The sequence below is a fragment of the Mustelus asterias genome, chromosome 21 (genome assembly GCF_964213995.1).
Source record: "Mustelus asterias chromosome 21, sMusAst1.hap1.1, whole genome shotgun sequence".
Lineage (NCBI taxonomy): Eukaryota > Metazoa > Chordata > Chondrichthyes > Carcharhiniformes > Triakidae > Mustelus > Mustelus asterias.
Genome location: NC_135821.1, coordinates 52,846,096 through 52,872,439, shown reverse-complemented (window position 1 = coordinate 52,872,439; position 26,344 = coordinate 52,846,096). Strand labels below are relative to the sequence as shown.

The window sequence follows — 26,344 nt, the reverse complement described above, 5'->3', positions numbered from 1 at the left end:
TTGTATAAAATTCTTGTGCAGCAACTTTGGACATTCGCACAACGTTATAACAATTACACATTCTTATTTTAGTACTTGCACAGGCACTGGCAGCCTCCAAGTGGCAATTTATGTTGTGTGAGCATTAGCAGACTATTCAGGCTGGCAGGTATCACAGCTGATTCCAATCCTAAATTTATCTGGTATTTACACACACGTTTTCAAGTAGGAGTGACTAAAAAGTAATCCTTAACCTTGGAAAGAGAAAAATCAGCCCTTTCCTCTCAAGTCCAACTGCATGGGAACAGAGGTAACTTGTAGTGTTAGCAGCAGCTGCTCTTGCTGACATTGGCTAATCAACATTGATCAGGAATTAAACTTGGGAATACCTGTGCTGCATAACTTAATGCATTAAGCATTGTCTTTAACCAACAGATTACCAGAAGAATGATATTGCATAGTTATGTGGAAGAGGGACCAACACTTAAAAGTTCCATATCTGATTTGAAGTGGGTGCACTGTTACCTACAGCGGTAACCATAGCTATAATAAGGCATATTCAGAAGGGACTGGTGGGGATGAAATGCACAAGTATTTCAAGCAGGGTTCTAGAAGTAATTCTTGAAATGTGACTCCCAATTTTTTGTTTTTCCATCTTGAGAAAAAAATAATTTAGGTTTGTGAGACTTTTATATGCATTTGAAGGTTCTTCTATTTTGATGGCATCTTTTTGACACAGCTGTATTTACACCTCGGCAGTTCAATGAAGAATGATAAGACAATGCTGACCTAACGGAAAGTCTGATGTGCTTAAGATGTTGTGGAGGTTTGTTTAGGAAGAATTAGGGGAGGATGGAATAATTTCATCGAATAATACAGCACAGAAGGACATTGAATCCATACACGCTCTTTTGAGGAATAATCCAGATCATCCCACTCATCCGTGTTTTCCCCATATCCTTGCATTTTTCTCCAAGTGTTTATTCAATTCCCCTTTAAAAAAGTATATCAAGTCTGTATCTGCCATCCTATCAGGCAGTGCATTCCAAATCCCAGTTTCATGTTTCTTATTAAGTTATTCCTCATGTTGCCTCTGCCATCTGTGCCCTCTGCTTATCAACTCTTCAGACTTTGGAAACAGTTTCTCACTACTTTATTTAAAACTCTTCATGATTTTAAACAGCTCTTTCAAATCTATTCTTAACCTGCTCTGCTTTAAGAGGAAATCTTAGTTTCTTCTGTCAATTCGCGTAATAGTAATCCCTCAATCGGGAAGTATTCTCATAAATCCCTTCTGTTTCATGCCCACAAGTGGGTATACTTCTCCAGCTGGGATCAAACTGGTATCTCTTAGGTTTAGAATTAGTTCCTGGATTTTTTGTGCGTCTTATTTATAGAACCCAGAATCCCATGTGCATTAACTCCTTTGTTAATCTGCGCTCCAACCCTCAAAAGATTTATGCACCACAAACATCCCCTGTTTAAAACTGCACCACTTAACTTGTATTGTCTCTCCCCATTCTTCCAGTCAAATGCATTGATTCATTCCGCATTGAATTTGGCCGTGTCTTCCCATTTCACCATAGCTTCTTAAAGTCTGCCTCTCACTACACTACACTTCTACACTACACTTCCACTGGCGGGTAAAACTAGAACCAGAGGGCATGGCCTCAAGATAAGGGGGAGCAGATTTAGGACTGAGTTGAGGAGCAACTTCTTCACACAAAGGGTTGTGAATCTGTGGAATTCCCTGCCCAGTGAAGCAGTTGAGGCTACCTCATTGAATGTTTTTAAGGCAAGGATAGGTACATTTTTGAACAGTGAAGGAATTAAGGGTTATAGTGACCGGTTGGGTAAGTGGAGCTGAGTCCACAAAGATCAGCCATGATCTTATTGAATGGCGGAGCAGACTCGAGGGGCCAGATGGTCTACTGCTCCTTGTTCTTACGTTCTTATGTTCTTATTACACTTTCATGTCAATCTGTACATTTTGATATTCCTATACCCTCCCCAGCCCAATTAAAATAATTGAATCTAATTTAAATTGTAGCAGTAGGTCTTCGGCTTCTTTTCATATGTGCGTCCTTATCTTATAAAGAAAATCCTAGTAATCCCTTTGTGTTGCCATCCCTCTCATTACAATGTTTTAATTTTTTTTCTTTCTAGTTTCTGCCACTGCTTTTTATAAAGCACAGCCTGTAATTCAGTTCATGTGTGAAGTTCTAGACATACATAACATTGATGAACAGCCACGACCTTTGACTGATTCCCACCGAGTCAAATTCACCAAAGAGATAAAAGGTAAGTTGCAAACATTTTGTTGACCGATTTGTTTAGTGAGAGACTATGGTTGTTTTTGAAATGCTCACAGACTCTAATAATTTCCATGATTGAGTTTGTAATTGGTAGTGGATTTCTCAATTTTGTTCAGTTTCTTAATCCTTTACAATTTTGTGTTAACATTTTTCTAAAACCGAGCGAATGGGTGTACTTGCCAGTGAAGGAATGCTAGTAAAAAGCTGTAAATACAAATAATGAGTAGAAATAACTTGCAGTTTTGTAATTAGTAAAAGTTTAGTTGAGAGATCATCTTCTCATCTAGTAGAAACTTGGTTAGCCTCTAACAATTCTAACTCCCTTGTTTTGTTAATACATTTATGATTTTAAAATCCTTTTACAATCAGCGATGTACTTTTAAAATTGTGAAATAGCTGTACCAAGAGCGCCATCCACTGGTCACCAATTTCAGTGAAAACGGCATTTCATTAATGTTTGGAATCCTCTAATCCCTCTAGCACCACGCAATATCCGAGGGGAATTGTAAGATTGTGCAAAGAACAATACAGCACAAGAACAGGCCCTTCGGCCCACCAAGCCTGGACCAATTTGCGGTTTCTATCTGTTTGTTCACCCCTCATGTCTATCACGATACACCTTGAACATTGCTAACATGCGTGCTTCCACCACCTCCACTAGCAGTGTGTTCCAGGCACCCACCGCTCTGTGTGAAAAACTTTCCCACACTTCTCCCCTAAACCTCTCACCTTTAAACCTGTGCCCTCTTGTAGTTGACCTTTCCACCCTGGGAAAAAGCCTCTGACTGTCCACCCTATCTACGCCTCTCATAATTTTGTAGACTTCTATCAGTAGTCTTCTACTTCAATTGTAGTCTCCACAATTTTGTCCATTACTTCCCCACAATAACCTATGTTGGGAGGACAGGGAATCACAAGGTAAGAAAATAAGACCGGGACGGGGACAAAACAGGAGAGGAGATAGAGAGCTTCTATCACATACGTTACCCACTGTAACACAAAGACAGAACCCCCACGCCAGCAGGTCACTATGAGGAAGGGCACAAGGATTCACTAATTATAAAATATCACTTTCTCCACTGGACCTTGTGTTCACGACACTAAAAGAATGCTCACCTGGTTAATCAAATCCAGGTTTTGGGTATTAACATTTACTGCTACCTGTTGGGCTGTTTACCTGTGCGATTCACTGCCTTTGGAGGACCAATTTGCTCAGGATGAGTCCAAATCAATGTTGTGCCAGCCTTCTCGTGACTAGATGGCTCCATAAATCCTATGCCATGATGACGGTTTTTGAAATTATTATTCATTCTTGGGAATGTTTCCCAACATTGGCGCCTTTATCCAGATGTTAGTGAGGAGAATGCTACCGGGATAATTATGCCACTTGTACCTTCTTCATGTTCTGATCTGATGCCCAGGTCATAGATCATATGGTTTCCATGTGGTTTTATTCTTATCCTGCTTCTTTGAACGTGGCCTTATATGATATCCAGACAGCCACATCCAAAAGACCTAAGCTTCACAAGCACCTTAAACAACAATCTCATGTAAAATGAAGATATCTTGAACTAACAGTGATGTATTCTGCTGATGTGTGACTCCTGGTTTCACTTCCAAGTTCAAAAGTGGCAAAACCTGCCAGTAAATTAGCAGCAACCAATTGCCTTGCAATAATGTGCTATTTCTATTCACACAAGTGAACTTTGTTAAAAAAATATATATGTACTTTGCATTGAGTGATAAATATTTTCTGATTTTAAATTGAAACTAACCATACTTACAAATGTCCAGCATGGAACGCACAATAGGAGACCAGAGTACTGCAGATGCTGAAAATGTGAAATATAAACAAAGTGCAGGAAATACTCAGCAGGCCAGATAGCATCTGTGGAGAAAGAAACAGAATCAGTGTTTTGGGTCTATGATCTGCACTAGTTCTGATGAAGGGTCACTGACCCCTGTTTCTCTCTGCACAGATGCCACCAGATGTGTTGAGCATTTCCAACACTTCCAGTTCCTCTGGAACAAAAATAACCCCTTTTGTCAGCCCCTCCAAAAACCAATCAGACTCTTGAGTGCCTCATTCCTCTTCAGCAAGAAACCCAGTAGCAGCTGCCTGAGATCTGGTTTGGCACAACATTAAATATGAATTTCAAGAAAAACCAAATTAAGGTATGAAGAAAATAAATCAAATGTCAAAACAACAGCCTGATGATTTAAAAATATAATTAATAAAAATGATGATTAGAAAGCTTGCTTTTCGCGCTAACTAATAAAAACCTTCTTGCCTTTTCGCTTAATAAGCAGAGCAAGATAAAAGACAGACTAGGCCCCAAGTCTTGGTCATCAGAGAAGTGGGAGGGGACTGGGACCAAGCTAGGGATTTGGGTTGAACTACCACAGGTGGCGTACGTTCTGAGCTGGCCTCGGTGAAAATGTAGAGGCACTTACCTTGTGCTCCTACCAGGGACGAAAGCAGCACATGTCCAATAATGCCCAAACAGAAGTCCCTAAGGAGATTGGCAAGAAAAGGAGGGACTGAAGAACCTGTGTATTCTACTGGGCCAATGATTGCTGCTGTTCAGAATGACAGCAATCATTAGCCAAGTAGCTTGTTAGTTGGAATGATCTATGCATCAGTTTGGCTGCTTTGGTCATTGAGCATCCAGAATGACAGGTATTATGATCCTGAACCAGACCAAACCCCAAGCTTTTGGTAAGATCTGGTTGGGGACATTTGATTAAAGTAGTCAAAGTTTGAAATTCAAGACACTTGATAATAGAATAAAGCCCTTTCACAGATTCCACAGGTTTTGAATAAACAAAAATAAACTTTACTACACAAGGTGAAAAAAAACAATTTGCAATATCGATCTTACTCTCCACTCAGGGTTACTATGAGGTATATGTGACTTAACAGACAAATTGGTCAAACATACTAGACTGCACAACAAACGGCTGATGCGACCAAGACAGATTCTACAGATGTCTCAACAACCCACCCAATCACATTGAAACTCTTTCTCGAGTGAGGAGTAATAGTCTTCACCTTTGAAGATCGTGCCTTGAAATTCTCTCTATAAGTTGCCCCAACTCGGATGGACTCACTGGCCCACCTCTTGGTTTCAAATTTGTCTCTGGAGACTCTGTTTCCCTGGATTCCTGAATATGCATTCCAGCCCCAACTCACAAGCACTACTTCAATTCTTCAGTCACACTGTGTAGAGAATATGGTTGCCCCAGAGCTCTTTTCCCACTGGAGCTGCTCCTGTGAGCCCTCTTTGCACATGGGGCTGCTCCCGTGACCCCTCATCATAGTTCATATGTACATATTGTAACAAACTCTCCGCAGAAAGGAATTCCTTTAAACCTCTCGTACACTCGAATGATTTTAAGTTGATTATCATTCCTCTCTGACTCTCAACCTATAGAAATAACCTTTTCTTATTTCCTATCAAATCCCTTCATAATTTAAGAAATCTCCAGTGGAACTATTACCAATACTTCAGTTTCTACTGAAAACAAAATCATTGCCCCTTGCACCTTAGCATTACCTCTTTGCTATTGTTCACAAAACCCAAAATGCAATTTATCTTTGTTTTTGTTCCAATTGCATTGGAACTTTCTAGCATTATGTATTTGACCCTTTGAGTATTTGTTTACCCACATTCCTCATTCTCTTAAAAGTATATATAGTCCCATTGTTTCATTTTCACTCCCAAAGAGTCTCTCTCATTTTCCAGCACTGAACTTCATTTATCCTGTCTGCTAATCTGCTGGCCACCTCGCTGTCTGCTGAACCCCATTCCCCCAGCTTCTGTATCATTTCAATATCATACTCCCAATACCAAAGCAAATTCATGTTGTTTTTGAAAGCTGAAGTGGACTGAACACTAACCCTTGAGTACAGTACTTCCAGCCCATCACCCATTCGAGCAGCATCTATTAACCCTAGTATTTTGCTTTTTTGTCTATCAGCCAACATTCTGCCTATTTTCTACACTTCCTCTTGTATCATGGCTGAAGTTTTGTAATAAGATGCCTTTGTGTCACTATATTGACTGTCTTCTGAAAATCCATACACAAACAGTGGCTTTTAGTTTGGTGTGTTCTAGAGTTGAATTTAATGTGGATTATAATTTCAGCCTATTTGTTTGAGTTAATATGAATGTGCCAGTTCTATTCTGTTTTCCTGCCTCAAGTACACAAAATGCTGCACATATATAGTTCTTATAATCTGCATCACTAGAGCAACTCCAAAAGAGATTGCAGAACCAAAATTACCATTATTCAGGAGGTTGCTAAAATGAAGGTATGTATGTCTGGTTTTTTAGAGATGGGGAATGTCTAGCATTGAATGCATTTAGGTGAATATAGACATGCCCTTTTATGTAGACAACTGTTGAATTTCCCTGAAAATGGCAGCATTTATGGAATTCACAATGTTGGGTTGATTGATAGATTATTCTTTCCTGAATATTTCACATTCACTGAACAACCATGGAAGTGTTTTAATGGGTGGGGATCTGACCCACAAAGGAGTGAAGTGGAATAAAGGAAATATGTACACATTTTTTCATTCATTGGCATTCATTTGAAGCTTGACCTATTAGCAGTCAATCTATTTTCCAATATTGAGTTTACAGTTAAATTGGTTTGTAACAGTTGCCCTTTTTGCCTTCTCCTGACAAACTTCTCACAGGATTGAAGGTTGAAGTAACTCACTGTGGACCTATGAGGAGAAAGTACCGTGTGTGCAATGTTACCAGGCGGCCAGCCAGCCATCAGACGTAAGTAATAAATAAATACAAGTGCTGAAAAATCTAGCAGGAGGGCTCTTCTTGAAAAGCCTTTCATTTATAAATGATGGTGTGTTCAGACTTTATCTTTTGATGAATGTTTCAATACAAGTATTCCTTTACTATTAGACAGAACCTTGGGATGGATCTCTATTGCTTCTTGACCATTGTAATAACACTGCCTAGTGGGAACACTCCATGGGTTCTTCAGTGTTTCTTTTGCAAATAACGGGAGTAGTGAAATTATACAGGCTTGACAGCTGTGCCTGAGCCTTCCAAGTGCAAGAAATCACATTTATAGGAGTGTCAGATTTTTCAACCTATTACATTCCATGGGATTAGGCAGCACACAGGCCATTTTGGGGCTACACCATCTTCTGTTTACTGTGGAGTCACCATCATCAATGATATTACCAGAGATCTCCTTGATCAGTTTCCTTTTGAAGTGGTCCCTTTTGCCCATGAGCGTTTCCTCTCTGGATCTCCAGTCACTGTTGTGGGTCGGAGTCACCCCCTCTTGGCTAGGACTGATCCTTGCTTTGTATACTTGTAACATTGCCACAATGTTAAATATTTTTTGATGCACCAGATTTTATTTCTTGCTACTTTATGTTCAAATGCCATTGCAAACTTCAGAAGATTAAATCTGTCTTTTTTAAGAAATGTATAGCCCTTATTCAACCTTTGTAAGGAGTTATAAATAATTATTTTATTGTAATTGGTGTATGCTGAGTAATGTCATATGTACAAATGAAATTTTATGTTTATAGGGAGAAAGGTTATTAAAAGCACAGTATTTCATATTGACAAGCACACTATCAATTTAATCATTGCCCTTGAAGCATTAGGGAAACTAATGTGGTTTACCATTCTTTCTAATCCAATTTCTTGCATAATTATGGCTGTTCAAAATAAGGATTTTGAGCGATGTGAAATTGGAAGAAAAGGCTAGATTCACAAAGACTCTTGAGAATGCAGGAACTTATTTTTGGATGTTATCCAACGATTGGATAAAGACAACTCTTTGCTAGTTGCAGCTAGTTGAAATGACAGTTCATTTCTTGGTGGATGTGGTGGCACAGTACGAAACTGCTCATCAATTGGCATTCCAGTCGAAGCTGTAAGGGTACCAGGTGTAATAAATTGAAAAAAAAAGCATTCACATTGATTTAGATTCCTGTTCTGAGGTTGGGGTTATAGATTGATTAATTTTACTTTATCCGTGGTTGTGCATTTTCTGAAGTCGGAATGCCTATTGATGTGCAGTGCCAAAAATGGTGCAGTCTCTAACAGCAGTAGCAGTCCTCACTCACCTTAATGAGCACAACAAATGTTGGGAGAAAGATTGGCACAAGTTAGATGAGTTTGAAGAAGAGGGGACGGCTTGAATGAAAAACTATGCAAGTGTGAAAATGAAACGGAGAACTGTTGCAATCTAAGTAGCCAGGATAATATTTTTAGAGGCGCACGCTTGTATATCAGTTGTGCCATTTCCGGACTTTTCTACTGTTCCCATGCTAGCTTGCCATAATTCATGGATATTATAATTGTAAAAAAGGAAATTGAAATGAATCATTTCCTTTCATTGTAAAAAGGATTGGAAATATTGTATGGCAGTAGTTTTCTTTTAATGCATTTTTGAATATATAAAGATGATACAAAGTAGCCAAACAAGTACCCCTATTCTAAATAACAAGTTTTCCTCAAATTTTGGCATTCTGTTAATCTGGTCACTGAGGATTTTGGTTGGCACTAAAAACCAAATTTGGAATCTTGATGTAGTGGGGTCAATCTGAAGGCTACAGTTGTGTAAATCTTATTTTAGGTATACAGATTATGCAAATTAAGATTTAAATTCATTAACTTCATTAAGTGTGGAAATATGGGCCAAGATTCTCCAATCCCATGGCGCTAAAAAATTAGCGCAGCGGGCCAGGAAAATCCCACGGCAACCAATTCGTGGGGTTTGTGCACGCTTGCATCTCCCAGCACCGGATTTCCGGCAGCATCTGCTTCGCACCGGAAATCGGTGGGGAGACGCACACACCATGATCATTTACATATAATTTAAATGAAATTAGTGGGACTGAAGTCTCCGGGTCCACGGGCCTCTCCCACCTCACCAGAGTATTTCACTCCAGCGGGGATTACACTAGCTCCCCACTTTCAGTGAACTAGTGGCCTGACCCCGCTGGAGTGAAGGGGAGGGAAATCAGGACCCCCCCCAGGGGGTCGGTCTGCAGGAGGGTGATGTCCCCTGGGCATGGGCACCCTGACAGTGCCAGCCTGTGCCCTTGGCACTGCCCAAGGGGCGAAGTGCCAATACCCAGAGGGCACCTTGGCACTGCCAATCAGGCATGGGGCAGTGCCAAGTGGGAGCGGCATGTGGGGGCAGGGCCTGTGGGGGAGGCCTGATAGGCGGGGCCTAGGGGGCTATCAGTAGGGTTGGTGGGTCCCACTGCTATTCTGCAGCCGGGATCGGTCGGGGCAGGGAGACTGGCAGGGAGGGTGCTGGAGATCATAGGACGGTGGGGGTCAGGTCTGGGAATGGTCGGGGGCAGCGGCTGGGCAGTAGGGGGGGGTGGAGAGCCGGCGTTGCGGGGGTCACGGGGCTGGCCAGCAATCGGTGAGACTGTCAGTGCGGGGTTACTGTGCATGCGCCGATTTCGGCACTGACAGATCGGCGCACGTGCAATGGCCTGCTCGGTGTGCTGATTTCAGCCTCTGTGGCGGGAATATTCCCCGCCCCCTGAAATTTAATCATACTCCTGCTGGTGGCCTCTGCAATGCACAGAATGTGCGAGATTCTTGTCTAAACTCCCACTGAACAAACCAGCGTGAATCACTCCAGTTTTCATGTGAATTCGACACTCAGAATTTCTTTGGGAGAATTCCACCCATGGTTTGGTTGTGTTTTACATTGATTTCTGCCAGTCGTATATCACCTGATCCATGACTTAGCTGCAAACCAGTACTGAACATTATTCTGTTGCTTTCCAGGTTCCCCTTGCAGCTGGAAAGTGGACAGACTGTGGAGTGCACTGTAGCGCAATATTTCAAACAGAAATACAACCTTCAGTTAAAGTACCCACACTTACCCTGTCTACAGGTGGGACAGGAACAGAAGCACACCTACCTGCCACTCGAGGTGAGGGATGAATGGAAGGGAATCATTCTTACTAGTGAAATTTAGTGAATATAATATAAACTTTGGATTCATTGGAGTGCCATTGTGCACTTGAATGCTGAGGTTTTTTTTTATTACGTAAATGAAGTCTCCTTGAATCTCCAAATCTTTGATTGAAAATGTACAATCATCCAATAACATAGTGACTTAGGCCATGGGTAATTAAACTTGGCTAACTTCGTTCTGCTATATCATTAGAAGTTGTGGCATTTTAATGCTTATTTAATAGAGTTTCTACAAACTTGGATATGGGGGGAGAAAAAAGTCTCCAATTTTCTTCTTTCTCTCTAAGACCAGAAAATGTTCCAAGCAAATCAGCAACCCTCTGGTACCTTACCTCAGAGACAATTTGTGTTTGAGCCTTGATGGTGATTGTATCTTACCAGCTGTAACAGAAATTTATAAGTTGCAGTCAGGTTGGACCTCTGGTTAATTCTTTCCTTGCCCTCAACTGTTATTAGTCCAGCAGTGCTGAGGCCTAACCGTAAGCCGAAGACTTTCTGATCTACTATAATACAACAGAATGGTGTCTTATTCACTAATACATCAGGAGGTACTCATGGAGTTTAAATTTAGCTGCTGGATTTGTGTGTTTAATATAGTGGAGCATTGCTATAGTAGTTCTCCCCTTTTATATAATGAACCAGCATTCAAGTATAAATAACAATGTTTATTTATTATAAACCTTAATAAGTAATACATTATATTCTATATGTACATAATATATAGCAAGAGAGTATGTTCATTATTGTTGCTTCAAATTGTTCAACAGTCTATACCCAAGTTTAGAATCATAGAATCCTACAGTGCAGAAGGAGGCCATTCAGCCCATTGAGCCTTCACTGACCACATCCCACCCAGGCCCTTATCCCCATGCATTTACCCTAACTAGTTCCCCAACACTAAGGGGCGATTTAGCATGGCCAATTCACCTAACCCGCACATCTTTGGACCGTGGGAGGAAACCGGAGGAAACCCACGCAGACACGGGGAAAATGTGCAAACTCCACACAGGCAGTGACCCAAGCCGGGAATCAAACCCAGGTCCCTGGCGCTGTAAGGTGGCAGTGCTAACCACTGTGCCACCATGCCGCCCCTAATACCTGTTTAATACCTATTTTTGTACATGTGTACAATTACTTACACCTTAGAAGAAACTGAAGCTGAAATTAGACTTGTAATTTGCTCTTTTTGCATCAGGTTGGTCATGTAAATATCTAGATGATTATGGTTGGAATATTTTCCTGAATTATGTTTTGAAAATCAACAAATATTTGTCCTTTCCAGTTGGTTGAGGTAGAGATTGGACAGACTGTGTGAAGAAGGAATACTTGCATTTATGTACTGCCTTTCAAAACCTCAGAATGGCTCAAAACACTTTACAGCTAATGAACTGTTGTCGCTATGATAGTGTAGGAAGTCTGCACGTGGCAATGTCCCACAAACAGCAATGAGATAAATGTCAGATAATCCTTTTTTTTAGGAATGTTGATTGAGGGTTGAATATAGACCAGGTTATCAAGGAGAATTCCCCTGGCTGTCTTCTAATAGTGGCCTGGAACCTTCAAGTTTATCTGAGAAGGCAGTCGGGGCTTTCGATTAGCATCTAAATCAAAAATGGCACCTGCAATAGTGTAGTACTGAGAGTTCAGTTCTTTCTCAGTACTGCATTAAAAACAAAAGGAGAGCCACTGGTGACCAAATGGACTTTTTTTTCATGTTTCTTGAGGAATTGTAATTGGAAAATGTGTTTATTGGAGAAATAATCATGAAAATCCTGTCTGTAGTTGTGGGTTACAGTGTTAGGAAATATCAGAATCACGGAAACATAATCATAGAATCTTTACAGTGCAGAAGGAGGCCATTTGGCCCATCGAGTGTGCACTGGATCTGTGAAATATCATTATGTTCTTTCTTATCCCCATAACCGTGCACATCTTTCTTTTCAGGTAACAATTCAATTTCCTTTTGAATACCTCATTCGAACCTGCCTTCAACACCCTCCCAGGAAGTTCATTCCAGATTCTCTCTAATTTCACCCTCTGGGTGAAAAACCTTTTTCCTCACATCGCTTCTACTCCTATTGCCCATTATTTTGAATTTGTGCCTTCTATTTCTTGATGTACCCTGTCCATACCTTTCAGGATCTTGAATACCTCTATCAAGTCTTCTCTTGGCCTCTTTTCTCCAAAAACAGACCCAACCTCTCCAGTCTATCCTCATAGCTACAGTTGCTTATCCCTGTTGTGAAACTCCACTGCACTCTCTCCAATGCCTTCACATCCCGTCCTCAGGTATGGCACCCAGAACTGGATGAAGTACTCCAGATGAGACCCAACCAGTGTCTGATACTAGTTCAACAACCTCTTTATGACCTCTTTAATAGGGGCATTGAGTACAAGAGTGATCAAATCTAGTTTACTATATGCTTTATTAACTGCTCTCCCAATATGTCCTACCACCTTCAATAATTTGTATGTACATATACATGCATTCCTGCACATCATTTAGAGTTTCACCCCTTATTTTATACTGTCTCCTGAATTCCTGCACTACCTGCCTATTTCTTAGATTCTCTGGCGGTCACCCAGTCCCTCTCTGCCAGTGTGCTCCATCTCTCTAAACATACTATCCATGCAATTCTCAGCCTTGTGGATGCACCACAATGACTCCAGTCGCCACTCTAGTTGTGTGACCCGGAGCTCATGTTTCTATAGCTGATGACACTCCCTGCAGATGTAGTCATCGAGGGCACTTTGTGTCTGCACAACCTCCCACATCCTGAAGGATGCACATTCCACATGGCCGAGCTGCACTGACATATCTTGAACTTTATATAAAGTTTTTACTCACCTGTCACTAACCAGTCATCTCTGTGCAGGTCTGGAATTGCCTATACTTACCAACCAATCAACAAAGTCACTTTTGGGTTTTATCTGTAAACACCTGGCTCTCGCATCTCTTTATGTAGTTCTCTCATAATCCCAAAATTCTGTTGATTGACCTGCAAGTCAGTTTTGGAACCCAAACGACAATGGTTTATTAATTCCGGTAAATCACTACAGTCAGTATTTATTTTGCAAATATGAGCAGAATTTAGTTTAAAATCACATTGAATAGTACAGCTATATATTTTGATGTCAGTAGACACTCGGGTGCAAACAGATATCAGTTTTCAGACAGTGGAGACAATGGTTTTGTCAAAGATGTCAGTCAGTCATGTTTAATGTTTTATTTTAGTAGCATTGTATAAATCCTATCTGCAAAACGTATTTCTTTAACGTGTAGTGAATCATGATCGTAACTCTACCACAATCTTTAACATTACCTGCGTATAGTTATAATGATGACATTTCACCTACTAAATTCAATTAACTGCCTGTACCAAGTTGGTTATTGCTGTGAAATGATAGTTCTAGTATGTAAATATTAATGACGTGGGAAAATTGCTTTTTGTGTTTCCACTGACGTTCTACTTTTAATTAGGTGTGTAACATTGTCGCGGGACAGCGCTGTATCAAGAAACTGACAGACAATCAAACTTCAACAATGATTAAAGCAACAGCACGGTCAGCACCTGACAGACAGGAGGAGATCAGTAAGCTAGTGAGTGTTGGATTATTTCTGCACGTAATCCAGATTTCTGTTGTAACTATCTGTAATTTCAATGTATTAGGTGGGATGGTTTACACAATGGATTTTAATTTGTAAAGGAATTCTTTAGTTTGGCACAATCCTAGCTCTGCATTTCACTGAAGAAATAAATTTTGATATATTCACAAAAACTTGTTGATTGCAGCAGCATTTTCAATTTTCTGTGGTGGAAATTTGATCCTCGTGTCTAGAATTCACGTTAATAACATAAGAAATAGGAGCAGGAGTTGAGCCTGCTTCATCATTCAATACAATCATAGCTGATCTTTAGCATCAACTGCAGTTTCCTGCCCTCTCTCCATATCCCTTGATTCCTTGAAAAACCAACAATCTGTCTTAATTCAGCCTTAAATATATACAACAATGAAGCGTCCACAACCTTCAGGGATCAAGAGTTCGGAAGATTCACAACTCTTTGAGGGAAGAAATTGCTTCTCGCCTCAGTCCTGAACAATGGTCTCCGAATCCTGCGAGTGTGCCCCCATGTTCTGGATTCCCCAGCTACTGGAAACAATCTCTGTGCATACTCTGTCAAGCCCCTTCTGAATCTTGTATGTTATACAGACAGCACGGTGGCACAGTGGTTAGCACTGCTGCCTCACAGCGCCAGGGACCCGGGTTCGATTCCTGGCTTGGGTCACTGTCTGTGTGGAGTCTGCACGTTCTTCCCATGTCTGCGTGAGTTTCCTCCGGTTGCGCCAGTTTCCTCCCACAGTCTAAAACACGTGCTGGTTAGGTGCATTGACCCGAACAGGCGCCAGAGTGTGGCGACTAGGGGGATTTTGCAGTAACTTCATTGCAGTGTGAATGTAAGCCTTCCTTGTGACTAATAAATAAACTTTAACTTTGAATGAGATCACCTTCCATTCTTCCAAACTCCAGAGAATATAGACATAATTTACTCAACCTCTCGTCATAGAACAATCTCCTTGGCCTTGTAATTGGCTTGTCTTGGCTTCTCCTCCACATCCAAGCACTTCATTCTTGTAAAATATTCATCATCCCTTTTCCCTACCACAACCACCTTTCTGAATTTGCACATCAAAATCCCCCTCCTATCCAGTTTTAGGCTCCAGGCCATGACACCTAATGGTGATTTTAATCTTCAACTGAATTTTTCCCTCGGTGTCCTTGTCCCATTGATCTCTCTCAACCGCATTCAAATAAGCAACCACCTCACTTTTGGTCTTATTATTATACGTAATCTCAAAACATTTAGTTTTGCCCTTTGATGAGTATTTCATTATTTTTCTTTTTAGGTAAAAAGTGCAAACTACGACGATGACCCTTTTGTCCAGGAGTTTCAGTTTAAAGTGAGAGACGAGATGGCTCATGTAACCGGGCGTGTGCTTCCAGCTCCCATGCTGCAGTATGGAGGGAGAGTAAGTCATAACAATGCTTATAAATGCTATAATGAGTTAACAATTTTATTGATCCAGAGCCACTGGAAAATAATTCTTTCTAAAGTTCAGAATGTTAGTGTTTTATATTATCTAGGAGAATTTCACAGTAACTTCATTGCAGTGTTAATGTAAGCCTTACTTCTGACTAATAAGTATACTTTATATCGCCAACATTATCTGGTGATGGGCATCAAATACGGTAACGCTGTAAACTGAACTTGCTTGTGAATTTGTTTTCCATGCATTTATGATTTGATACATTCCTCAATGGCCATGTTTGTTTGCTCATCAATTCTCTGATGACCATGCTTTCCAGTCCCATGGCTCTGTACTGGTACAACTCAGGATAATGAAGTACTCTATTTATTGAACATGGTGACTGTTCCCAATGAACCGTGCAATCTTTTAAATGACCTTGTTTGTAAAATATTTGAACCACTATTTACTTTGGGGAAGGGAATCAAATGCAAAATTTGCTTAAAATTTCTGTTGAGGTAAAAAATGTCACTGTATTAATCCCTTAAAGTTCACCATTTTTGATTTTTTAATTGTAATTTCACATTTTGTATTTATTTGCTCCTTCCCTTTAAGTCTCCACAGAATCCCCTGACAAGATGGCATTGCCACAGTTTTTAACACTTCAAAAATTTGAGAGAAAAGCCCTCCATCTGGTTATGTGGTTGTGTGTCATTGTTAAAATAAGAAATTTTCTTTCTGTGTGAGGATTTCTAGGCACAAACCCAAGGCCTACCTGTCAACCAGTTGGCTCTTCAAAGTGCCACCCAATTATTTCAATTACATAAGGGTTGATATAAATATTGATTCTTCCCATCTGATTAAATTATAGAATCATAGAATCCTACAGTGCAGAAGGAGGCCATTCGGCCCATTGAGTCTGCACTGACCTCAATCCCATCCAGGCCCTATCCCCATAACCCCATGCAATTTACCCCTAGCTAGTCCCCCTGACACTAAGGAGCAATTTAGCATGGCCAATCCACCTAACCCACACGTCTTTGGACTGTGAGAGGAAACCGGAGCACCCGGAGGAAACCCATGCAGACACGGGGAGAATGTGCAAACTCCACACAGGCAGTGACCCAAGCCGGGAATCGAACCCGGCGTTCCTGGTGCTGTGAAGCTGCAGTGCTAACCACTGTGCCGCCCTTGTGACAGGACAAAATTTACTAACATAAAAATGATAATGGTAACATAGTTCATGTCTTAATTGTCCTGGGACTACTTTAGAATTCATGTCTTCAAATAACTCATGACCTCTTGGGGTGACTTTTCTTGCATTTTGTACCTTGTGATGTGCAGTATCCAATTTTGTACACTGAAGCCCAAAACTATAATTTAATAAATAAAAATCAAATACACCAGGAATGTGCCAATCATTAAATTGTATTGAATTGCGTAATCTTCTGTGGTTTATCTTGACCCATGAAGAGCCATTATTCAAAATGTCTTTTAAAAATCTCTTTGAGCAAGAATGTACCTTTTCCAGTAGACTTTTTTTTTACCTTTAAGACTGCAATAGAAAGTATATGCTAAGGTAAAATTACATTTTAATGTTATATGCGCTGGAGTTAAATTTTGTGCCTTGTTTATGTGTATTTCTTAAATTCACATTGTCCAGTATGTGAGTGTGTCTTGATGTACAGTGTTCAGAGGGTTGATGATATCTTGGATGTGTGCTGAATCTATTTTTCAACAAGTTATGTGATGACATTCCTGGTACACACTGAGATGAAATATCTTGTTTTACAGGTGGAACCAAGTCATTTCAGATTACAGACTGTAAGTAACTAAGAGTGGCTAAATGAGCAGCATGATGTAGTCTCAAAATATCTTAAGTTAAATACATAGAACATAGAACAGTACAGCACAGAACAGGCCCTTCGGCCCACGATGTTGTGCCGAGCTTTATCTGAAACCAAGATCAAGCTATCCCACTCCCTATCATCCTGGTGTGCTCCATGTGCCTATCCAATAACCGCTTAAATGTTTCTAAAGTGTCTGACTCCACTATTACTGCAGGCAGTCCATTCCACACCCCAACCACTCTCTGCGTAAAGAACCTACCTCTGATATCCGTCCTGTATCTCCCACCACGAACCCTATAGTTATGCCCCCTTGTAATAGCTCCATCCACCCGAGGAAATAGTCTTTGAACGTTCACTCTATCTATCCCCTTCATCATTTTATACACCTCTATTAAGTCTCCCCTCAGCCTCCTCTGCTCCAGAGAGAAGAGCCCTAGCTCCCTCAACCTTTCCTCATATGACCTACCCTCCAAACCAGGCAGCATCCTGGTAAATCTCCTCTGCACTCTTTCCAGCGCTTCCACATCCTTCTTATAGTGAGGTGACCAGAACTGCACACAATATTCCAAATGTGGTCTCACCAAGGTCCTGTACAGTTGCAGCATAACCCTACGGCTCTTAAACTCAAACCCCCTGTTAATAAAAGCTAACACACTATAGGCCTTCTTCACAGCTCTATCCACTTGGGTGGCAACCTTTAGAGATCTGTGGATATGGACCCCAAGATCTCACTGTTCCTCCACAGTCTTCAGAACCCTACCTTTGACCCTGTAATCCACATTTAAATTTGTCCTACCAAAATGAATCACCTCACATTTATCAGGGTTAAACTCCATTTGCCATTTTTCAGCCCAGCTTTGCATCCTATCTATGTCTCTTTGCAGCCTACAACAGCCCTCCACCTCATCCACTACTCCACCAATCTTGGTGTCATCAGCAAATTTACTGATCCACCCTTCAGCCCCCTCCTCTAAGTCATTAATAAAAATCACAAAGAGCAGAGGACCAAGCACTGATCCCTGCGGCACACCGCTAGCAACCTGCCTCCAATCCGAAAATTTTCCATCGACCACCACCCTCTGTCTTCGGTCAGACAGCCAGTTACCTATCCAATCGGCCAACTTTCCCTCTATCCCACACCTCCTCACTTTCATCATAAGCCGACCATGGGGGACCTTATCAAACGCCTTACTAAAATCCATGTATATGACATCAACTGCCCTACCTTCATCAACACACTTAGTTACCTCCTCAAAAAATTCTATCAAATTTGTGAGGCACGACTTGCCCTTCACGAATCCGTGCTGACTATCTCGGATTAATCCGCATCTTTCTAAATGGTCGTAAATCCCATCCCTAAGGACCCTTTCCATCAATTTACCAACCACCGAAGTAAGACTAACCGGTCTATAATTACCAGGGTCATTCCTATTCCCTTTCTTAAACAGAGGAACAACATTCGCCATTCTCCAGTCCTCTGGCACCATCCCCGTGGACAGCGAGGACCCAAAGATCAACGCCAAAGGCTCTGCAATCTCATCCCTTGCCTCCCACAGAATCCTAGGATACATTTCATCAGGCCCAGGGGACTTATCGACCTTCAGTTTATTCAAAACTGCCAAGACATCCTCCCTCCGAACATCTATTTCCTCCAGCCTATTAGCCTGTAACACCTTCCCTTCCTCAAAAACATGGCCCCTCTCCTTGGTGAACACTGAAGAAAAGTATTCATTCATCACCTCGCCTATCTCTACTGACTCCATACACAAGTTCCCACTACTGTCCTTGACCGGCCCTAACCTCACCCTGGTCATTCTTTTATTCCTCACATAAGAGTAAAAAGCCTTGGGGTTTTCCTTGATCCGACCCGCCAAGGACTTCTCATTCCCCTCCTAGCTCTCCTAAGCCCCTTTTTCAGCTCATTCCTTGCTAACTTGTAACCCTCAATCGAGCCATCTGAACCTTGTTTCCTCATCCCTACATAAGCTTCCCTCTTCCTTTTCACAAGACATTCCACCTCTTTTGTGAACCATGGTTCCCTCACTCGGCCATTTCCTCCCTGCCTGACAGGAACATACCTATCAAGGACATCCAGTATTTGTTCCTTGAAAAAGTTCCACTTTTCATTAGTTCCTTTCTCTGACAGTTTCTGTTCCCAACTTATGCCCCCTAATTCTTGCCTAATCGCATCGTAATTACCCCTCCCCCAGTTGTAAACCTTGCCCTGCCGTACGGCCCTATCCCTCTCCATTGCAATAACAAAAGACACCGAATTGTGGTCACTATCTCCAAATTGCTCTCCCACAACCAAATCTAACACTTGGCCCGGTTCATTTCCCAGTACCAAATCCAATGTGGCCTCACCTCTAGTCGGCCCATCCACATATTGTGTCAGGAAACCCTCCCGCACACACTGCACAAAAACTGCCCCATCCAAACTATTTGACCTACAAAGGTTCCAATCAATATTTGGAAAGTTAAAGTCCCCCATGACAACTACCCTGTGACCCCCACACATATCCATAATCTGCTTAGCAATTTCTTCCTCCACATCTCTATTACTATTTGGGGGCCTATAGTAAACTCCTAGCAACGTGACCGCTCCTTTCCTATTTCTAACTTCAGCCCATATTACCTCAGTGTGCAGATCCCCCACGAAGTGCCTTTCCGCAGCCGTTAAACTATCCTTGATTAACAATGCCACTCCGCCACCTCTTTTACCAGCTTCCCTACACTTAGTGAAACATCTATACCCCGGAACGTCCACCAACCATTCCTGTCCTTGTTCTACCCACGTCTCCGCAATGGCCACAACATCGTAGTCCCAAGTACCAATCCACGCCCCAAGTTCATCTACCTTGTTCCGGATGCTCCTTGCATTGAAGTAGACACACTTCAACCCACCTTCCTGTCTACCAGTACCCACCCTTGACCCTGATACCTTCCCCAATACCTCACCACCCTCACTGACTTCTGGACTACAACTCCCTTTCCCACTCCCCTGACAAATTAGTTTAAACCCCCCTGAAGAGCCGTAACAAATTTCCCTCCGAGGATATTGGTGCCCCTCTGGTTCAGGTGCACCCCGTCCTGTTTGTACAGGTCCCACCTTCCCCAGAACGTGTTCCAATTATCCACGTATCTGAAACCCTCCCTCCTACACCATCCCTGCAACCACATATTTAACTGCACTCTCTCCCTGTTCCTCAACTCGCTATCACGTGGTACCGGCAACGTACCAGAGATGACCACATGTTTCGTCTTGGCTCTCAGCTTCCAGCCCAGCTCCAGAAATTCCTGCTTTAAATCCCCGTCCCTTCTCTTACCTATGTCATTGGTACCAATGTGCACCACGACTTGTGACTGTTTCCCCTCCCCCTTCAGAATCTGGAAAACACGGTCTGAGACATCACGGACCTTGGCATCCGGTAGGCAACATACCATCCGTGAGTCTCTTTTGCTGCCACAGAACCTCCTATCTATCCCTCTAACTAACGAGTCCCCAATAACTATCGCCCTCCCGCTCTCCCCCTTTCCCTCCCGAGCCACAGAGACGGACACAGTGCTGGAGATCCTCTCACTGCGGCTCCCCACTGGTATGTCATCCCCCTCAACCGTATCCAAAGCGGAATACTTGTTGCTAAGGGGAACGACCACCGGGGATCCCTGCACGGACTGCTTCTTCCCAGCCCCTCTCACCGTCACCCATCTGTTTTCAATCCTCGGAGTAACTGTATTCCTAAAGCTTGTACAAGTATACAATGCTCCATACCCAGCATCAGATCTTCTGTGCTTGCATTATCAACCAGTTTTCTGGTAAAAAGCTTTAATCACATTGAACAATCAGCAGATACACTAGTGAGAAACATTCTGAAAGCACACTAAATGAAATACATTAACACAAAAGTAAAATACTGTAGGTGCTAGATATCTGAAATAAAAAAAAGAAAATGCCAGAAATACTCAGCAGGTCAGACAACATCTATGATATAATATTGGTCGTGGCATCATGCTGCAGATGGCAGAAAAAGTGATGGACGATTCGTTGAATGTGGAGGCTGATGGGTGAAAGATGAGTACCCTGTATGGAAGTGGTTTTTGAAACATGAGCAAACAAAAGTAAATTATTTTGCCAAGTTCACACCTTTGTTCTGATTGTAAACTGCTGCCTTATCTACATTTCAGTTGAAAAAGTATATCTAAAATGCAAATCCCATCAATAGTTTGATACTCATCTCACCACTTCTGCACAGACATTTCAAGTCAGTAGCCCAAGCACATAGCTCAAACCTTCTTGAATAATGTTTTAAAAACTGTATTGATGAACGGATTCAGAATCATTTGGCAAAGACCTTTTTTATATTTTGTGTTTCTGCTTGTGAAAGTTGCATAAATATTATTTGGCCATTTCATATTCTGAACATATTTGAATTGCATAAGATTTTCATTTTGGAAAAAGTGAGGTTGACATGATCTTTTATTCCACTTCTTCCCCTCCTGCAGAATCGAACAGTTGCTACTCCAAGTCATGGTGTTTGGGATATGCGAGGGAAACAGTTCCATACCGGGGTTGAAATCAAAATGTGGGCGATAGCATGTTTTGCAGCACAAAGACAATGTAGAGAAGAAGTACTTAAGTAAGATGAAGCTTCCTGTGACTTTAAATGTTTAGTTCCAGCTAGATACTTCCAAACAAAGTAATTGCTTTGAAAAGCCTTACAATTTGTAGAATTACAGTCTTAATTGCATTTAAATTGAATTGACACTAATTTACAACTGCCTTCTTAGGAGTTTTACTGACCAGCTGCGGAAAATATCTAAAGACGCAGGGATGCCTATCCAGGGCCAACCTTGTTTCTGTAAATATGCACAGGGAGCTGACAGTGTGGAGCCGATGTTCAGGCACCTGAAGAACACCTATTCAGGACTCCAGCTTGTCATTGTCATTCTACCTGGGAAAACGCCTGTCTACGGTAATAAAATACTCTTGAAATTTATAGTTGCACTTATCTGTTCTAATTTGAAGATTTTTATCCTTTCCTGTTATACAGTTCCATGGCCATTAATTTTCCTGCAGCACCTCATCCAAGTGTCATTGTGTGCAAGCCATGGCTGCAAGTAAGAGCAGGCATTTTGAACATCACAGTAACGCGTGCTTTTCTCCTCACTCTGGGTTAACCTGCACTTTCAGCAGCAATGAGTGTATGAGTGATCGGACACAGCAAACATGATTTATTTTAGCCCCCCTCTGTCCCATGAAATCTGCAACCAATTGCAGCACAGCGATCATTATCTCAGTCGGCAGAATTTAATGCCCTTCTCCATGGCAAAATTGCTATTGGGAGAATGCATTTGATTGGGCAGGTGGAGATCACACCAGCTTCCCACTCTGCCCCAATTAAGTCTGGCACAGGCTAGTGGACCGCATTCCTGCCCCGCTACCATTTGAGACTCTTGAGTGGGGTCTTATCCTGCAGCAGCTGCTGCAATTGCCACAAAGGAAACCTGAAAAACATACCCCATTGGAGTTTCTTGCAGGCTCCCGTGCTGTCGTCTTAAAGGTACAAACAATGTGAGTGGAGAGAGCATTAAGCACAAGTTAAAGAGATGTGTATTGTCTCCAGGCAGGACAGCCAGTGAGATTCTGACTTGATTATCTGTAAAGACTGCATTCCAATCATTATTCTGTAAATTGAGTTCGTGTCTCTGTATGCCCTGTTTGTGAGCATTTCTCCACTCCACCTGACGTAAGGGGCAGCGCTCCGAAAGCTAGTGGCATTTGCTACCAAATAAACCTGTTGGACTTTAACCTGGTGTTGTGAGACTTCTTACTGTGTTTACCCCAGTCCAACGCCGGCATCTCCACATCACTAATTGAACAAAGGCAGTGGTGCTCCAGAGTATTGGAAGAATGCAACAGCATCCTTTTGATACCACTGTTTGTCTGAACCAGTGCTAGTATTGCATTTGTCTTACATTACAGCAGCAGCATTTATTGGTTGGAATTTTCTTCCAGTGTTTACTCAGTAGTGTTAAACTTTCAAAATTTTAATCGCTATCATTTTTTTCAATGTTCACATTGGAAACATTTTGTTTACCACTAGGCATTTACTGTTTATATCTAGTCAAATTAAGATAGGATGTTTTTCATATACTGTCTAAGATTTAATAAAAATGGCTCCAGAACCTCTTCTGTTTATATAAATTTATTATAAAGTTGTTTTAGCCAGGAGCACTAGTGGTCGATGAAGTGGAGTATTCACATTCTGGGCCATGAAGTGCTAGGAGTAAATCTCCCATCTGTCTTGCCACACACTACAACTTTTATTCCTACAGAAGATCAGTTGACTGGAGACTCGGGTAACTTTGTGGGTAGCCTGGAACAGATAATCTGAATGCCCTCTTTTGGGGAATGGCAATTGACTTGCTGAAGAGGAACAGATGTAAAAAATAAAAAAATCTCATAATGCATTCACCTTTCTTTTAGCCGAGGTGAAACGTGTGGGAGATACTCTTCTGGGAATGGCTACGCAGTGTGTTCAAGTGAAGAATGTTGTTAAAACGTCTCCACAGACATTATCGAACCTCTGCCTGAAAATCAATGTGAAACTAGGTGGAATCAACAACATTCTGGTACCACATCAAAGGCAAGTGCATTTCTTTTTTATTGTGCTTAACATCAGCCCTACTTGTCAACAACAACTTGTGTAGCACCTTTAAAGTAATGAAATATTCAAGGTCCTTCACAGGAACATTATAAAACAAAATATTACACCAAGCAAGATGAGAAGATATGAAGTCAGATGACAAAAATGTAGGTTTTGAGGAGTGTCTTAAAGGAGGCAAGGTAGATAGAGAGTAGTACAGAGGATACTACAGAGCTTATGGCCGAGGCAATTGAAGACAAAGCCACTAATGGAGCAGTTAAAATTGAGGACACTCGAGAGGCCAAAATCAGAGGAGCATGGGTATCTCGGTGAGTTGTGGAGTTGGAGGAGATAAGAGATAGGGATAGGTGAGGCCATGCAGATACTTGAAAACCAGCTGAGAATTTTAAAATCAAGGCATTACTTGACTATGAGCCAATGTAGATCAGAACGCATAGAGGAACAAGATTAGTTGAGTTAAAACGCAGCCAGCAGAGTTTTGGATGACCTCAAGTTTATGATCAGTATCAGAGAGAATTAAGTTTAAGCTTGATTTACTGACTAATTTGTATTTTTTTCATTTGACAATTATTTTTTGCCTTTTGTGAGATTTGCTGTTTTGTTGGTAATGTTGGTGAGTGCTTTGACTTTATGACCAGAAAATTACTGGTTTCAGTCATAGGGTTGCTACTCAAGTCTCCTGTACTGCAAAAGTTGTGCTTTGTCATATTTCGTCCAGGCATATTGACAGAAGCTTGATTTATGGGTTTAAAGTGCAAGTTAATATTTCTCATCTTGGGGCTAAATGAACCACGAAGCCTTGTAGGTTATTTTGGTGGAGCAATGGCTGGGTTTCTCCACTGAGTAACTTGAGGCAGTGGATGTACAGTCAGAAATTCAACTGGGTTCTCTTTTTAACTTGGTGAATAAATGCATGACGCACAGAGACCAGGGAGAATCCAAGTTTCACCTCTAGTTCTACAGACTATGCTGATCTCCAAACAGGAGGTCATTAACCTGAGTGTCCCCACCTAGGAAAAATCACCTTAAGTTTCTCCATCAGATCACTATTCAGTGATTCCTGCTGAAAACGGGTGAAGACGGGTTCCGGCTCAGTTGTGATACAAGTACAAATTTCTAGCATTGACTATCTTGAGTCCATGCATGAAATATAGTTACAAGGCTGAGATTGTAATGGTCACTTCACACCTGTGAAACTGAAACTCAATACAAGCAGAGATAAGGAGAGAAAAATGGGGAAGATATAAAGGTTATATATGTAACTAAGTTACAACAACCATGATGCTTAAGTAGGAAATTTGAACGAGGCTTGCTAGATATAAGACAGGACAAAATAACTCGAGGACTTAACTTGAATTGAGCCCAATAGAGTGCTGTTGAAATCTTCTGTATCACAGAAGTGGAAGTTTTAAAGTCAAGAATCACATGAATGAAAGGGTAGTTACTCAGGCAGCAGATTAGTGGCCGTCCGCATGATTTACAGTGTAATTGATCTTCTCTTAGCACTTAATGGCATTAAAATTGGTCTTTTTGAATTGAGTTTTCTAGTTAAGACAACAATATTTCTATTAACACCCTTCCAACAAGCAATGCCAAACATTAGAAGGGAAAGGGATGTGTGGAAAAGTGAAGAGATGGAGATAGGAGTTGGAGCACCTGAATATGTATGAAAGAATACATTTTGACTGGAAGTAAAAAAAAAAGAATGGATGCTGTTATTGATAGCTTCTTGCTAGTGTTTTTGCTGAGGGTAGTTAAGAGTTTGTGTTCAATATTTACATTGTTTTATACGTAAGATGGTTGCCTTCTCTGTGACCTAATTCACATGACTCTGATATCACTAGCAGATAGTATGGTTTTCATCCAGATTATATTTACTGATTCTTGTCACACCAGCATGAAACTGGTGCCTGCAGAAGTAAATGTTTATGCTGAGTTGAATTTCAGTAGGCTATACATTACATCTACCATGTATTCCATTCAATTACAACCTTTGGTTTTCTATATTAAGATGGATGTTGGAATTAGAATAATACTGTTGGCCAAAACATTTAAGTAGTTTGCAAGTACTTAAATTTAAATTCTGACCAGACTCTGCAAATGATGTACAAGTAAATTTTCCAGAAACAAACTGGCTACAATTGTGTTAAATCTGTTCCGATTGTGAACAGACCATTTAAGAACTGTCTATTTCTTCATTATATGTCTGTAGACCATCCGTGTTCCAGCAGCCTGTGATATTCCTGGGAGCTGATGTCACACACCCACCAGCTGGAGATGGCAAAAAACCCTCCATTGCTGCTGTAAGTGTTCACTTATACACATTTTGTTTTGACAATACTCTCTCAAGTTATGGGCTGTGGGGGGGAAAGTGGAGTGTGCGCAAGTGCAGATTCTGTACTTTTGAGTATTGTTTGTGGGTGAAGGAACATGTTGGGCTTTTTTTTCATTTAGTACTTGAATTTTCCAGGCATATTTTGGAGTTTGATCAGCTAGTTAAAGGGCGTGTT

General features: G+C 41.3%; 1 protein-coding gene and 1 long non-coding RNA gene across 4 annotated transcripts in view; one reads left to right on the top strand and one right to left on the bottom strand.

The window, feature by feature from the left end:
* LOC144509275 (uncharacterized) overlaps nt 1–26,344 on the bottom strand; it is a 217,595-nt gene that overhangs the window by 92,020 nt on the left and 99,231 nt on the right. The gene's annotated exons all lie outside the window — the stretch shown is intronic.
* The window catches only part of LOC144509271 (protein argonaute-3), a 139,987-nt gene that overhangs the window by 96,192 nt on the left and 17,451 nt on the right, over nt 1–26,344 (top strand). For both annotated transcript variants that reach the window (XM_078237890.1, XM_078237889.1), the window contains exons 6-15: nt 2,146–2,280; nt 7,000–7,087; nt 10,097–10,244; nt 13,770–13,889; nt 15,197–15,319; nt 17,111–17,140; nt 21,670–21,803; nt 21,955–22,139; nt 23,654–23,813; nt 26,047–26,137. In XM_078237890.1, the coding sequence (XP_078094016.1) occupies nt 2,146–2,280; nt 7,000–7,087; nt 10,097–10,244; nt 13,770–13,889; nt 15,197–15,319; nt 17,111–17,140; nt 21,670–21,803; nt 21,955–22,139; nt 23,654–23,813; nt 26,047–26,137 (1,214 nt within the window). The remainder of the gene's footprint in view (nt 1–2,145; nt 2,281–6,999; nt 7,088–10,096; nt 10,245–13,769; nt 13,890–15,196; nt 15,320–17,110; nt 17,141–21,669; nt 21,804–21,954; nt 22,140–23,653; nt 23,814–26,046; nt 26,138–26,344) is intronic.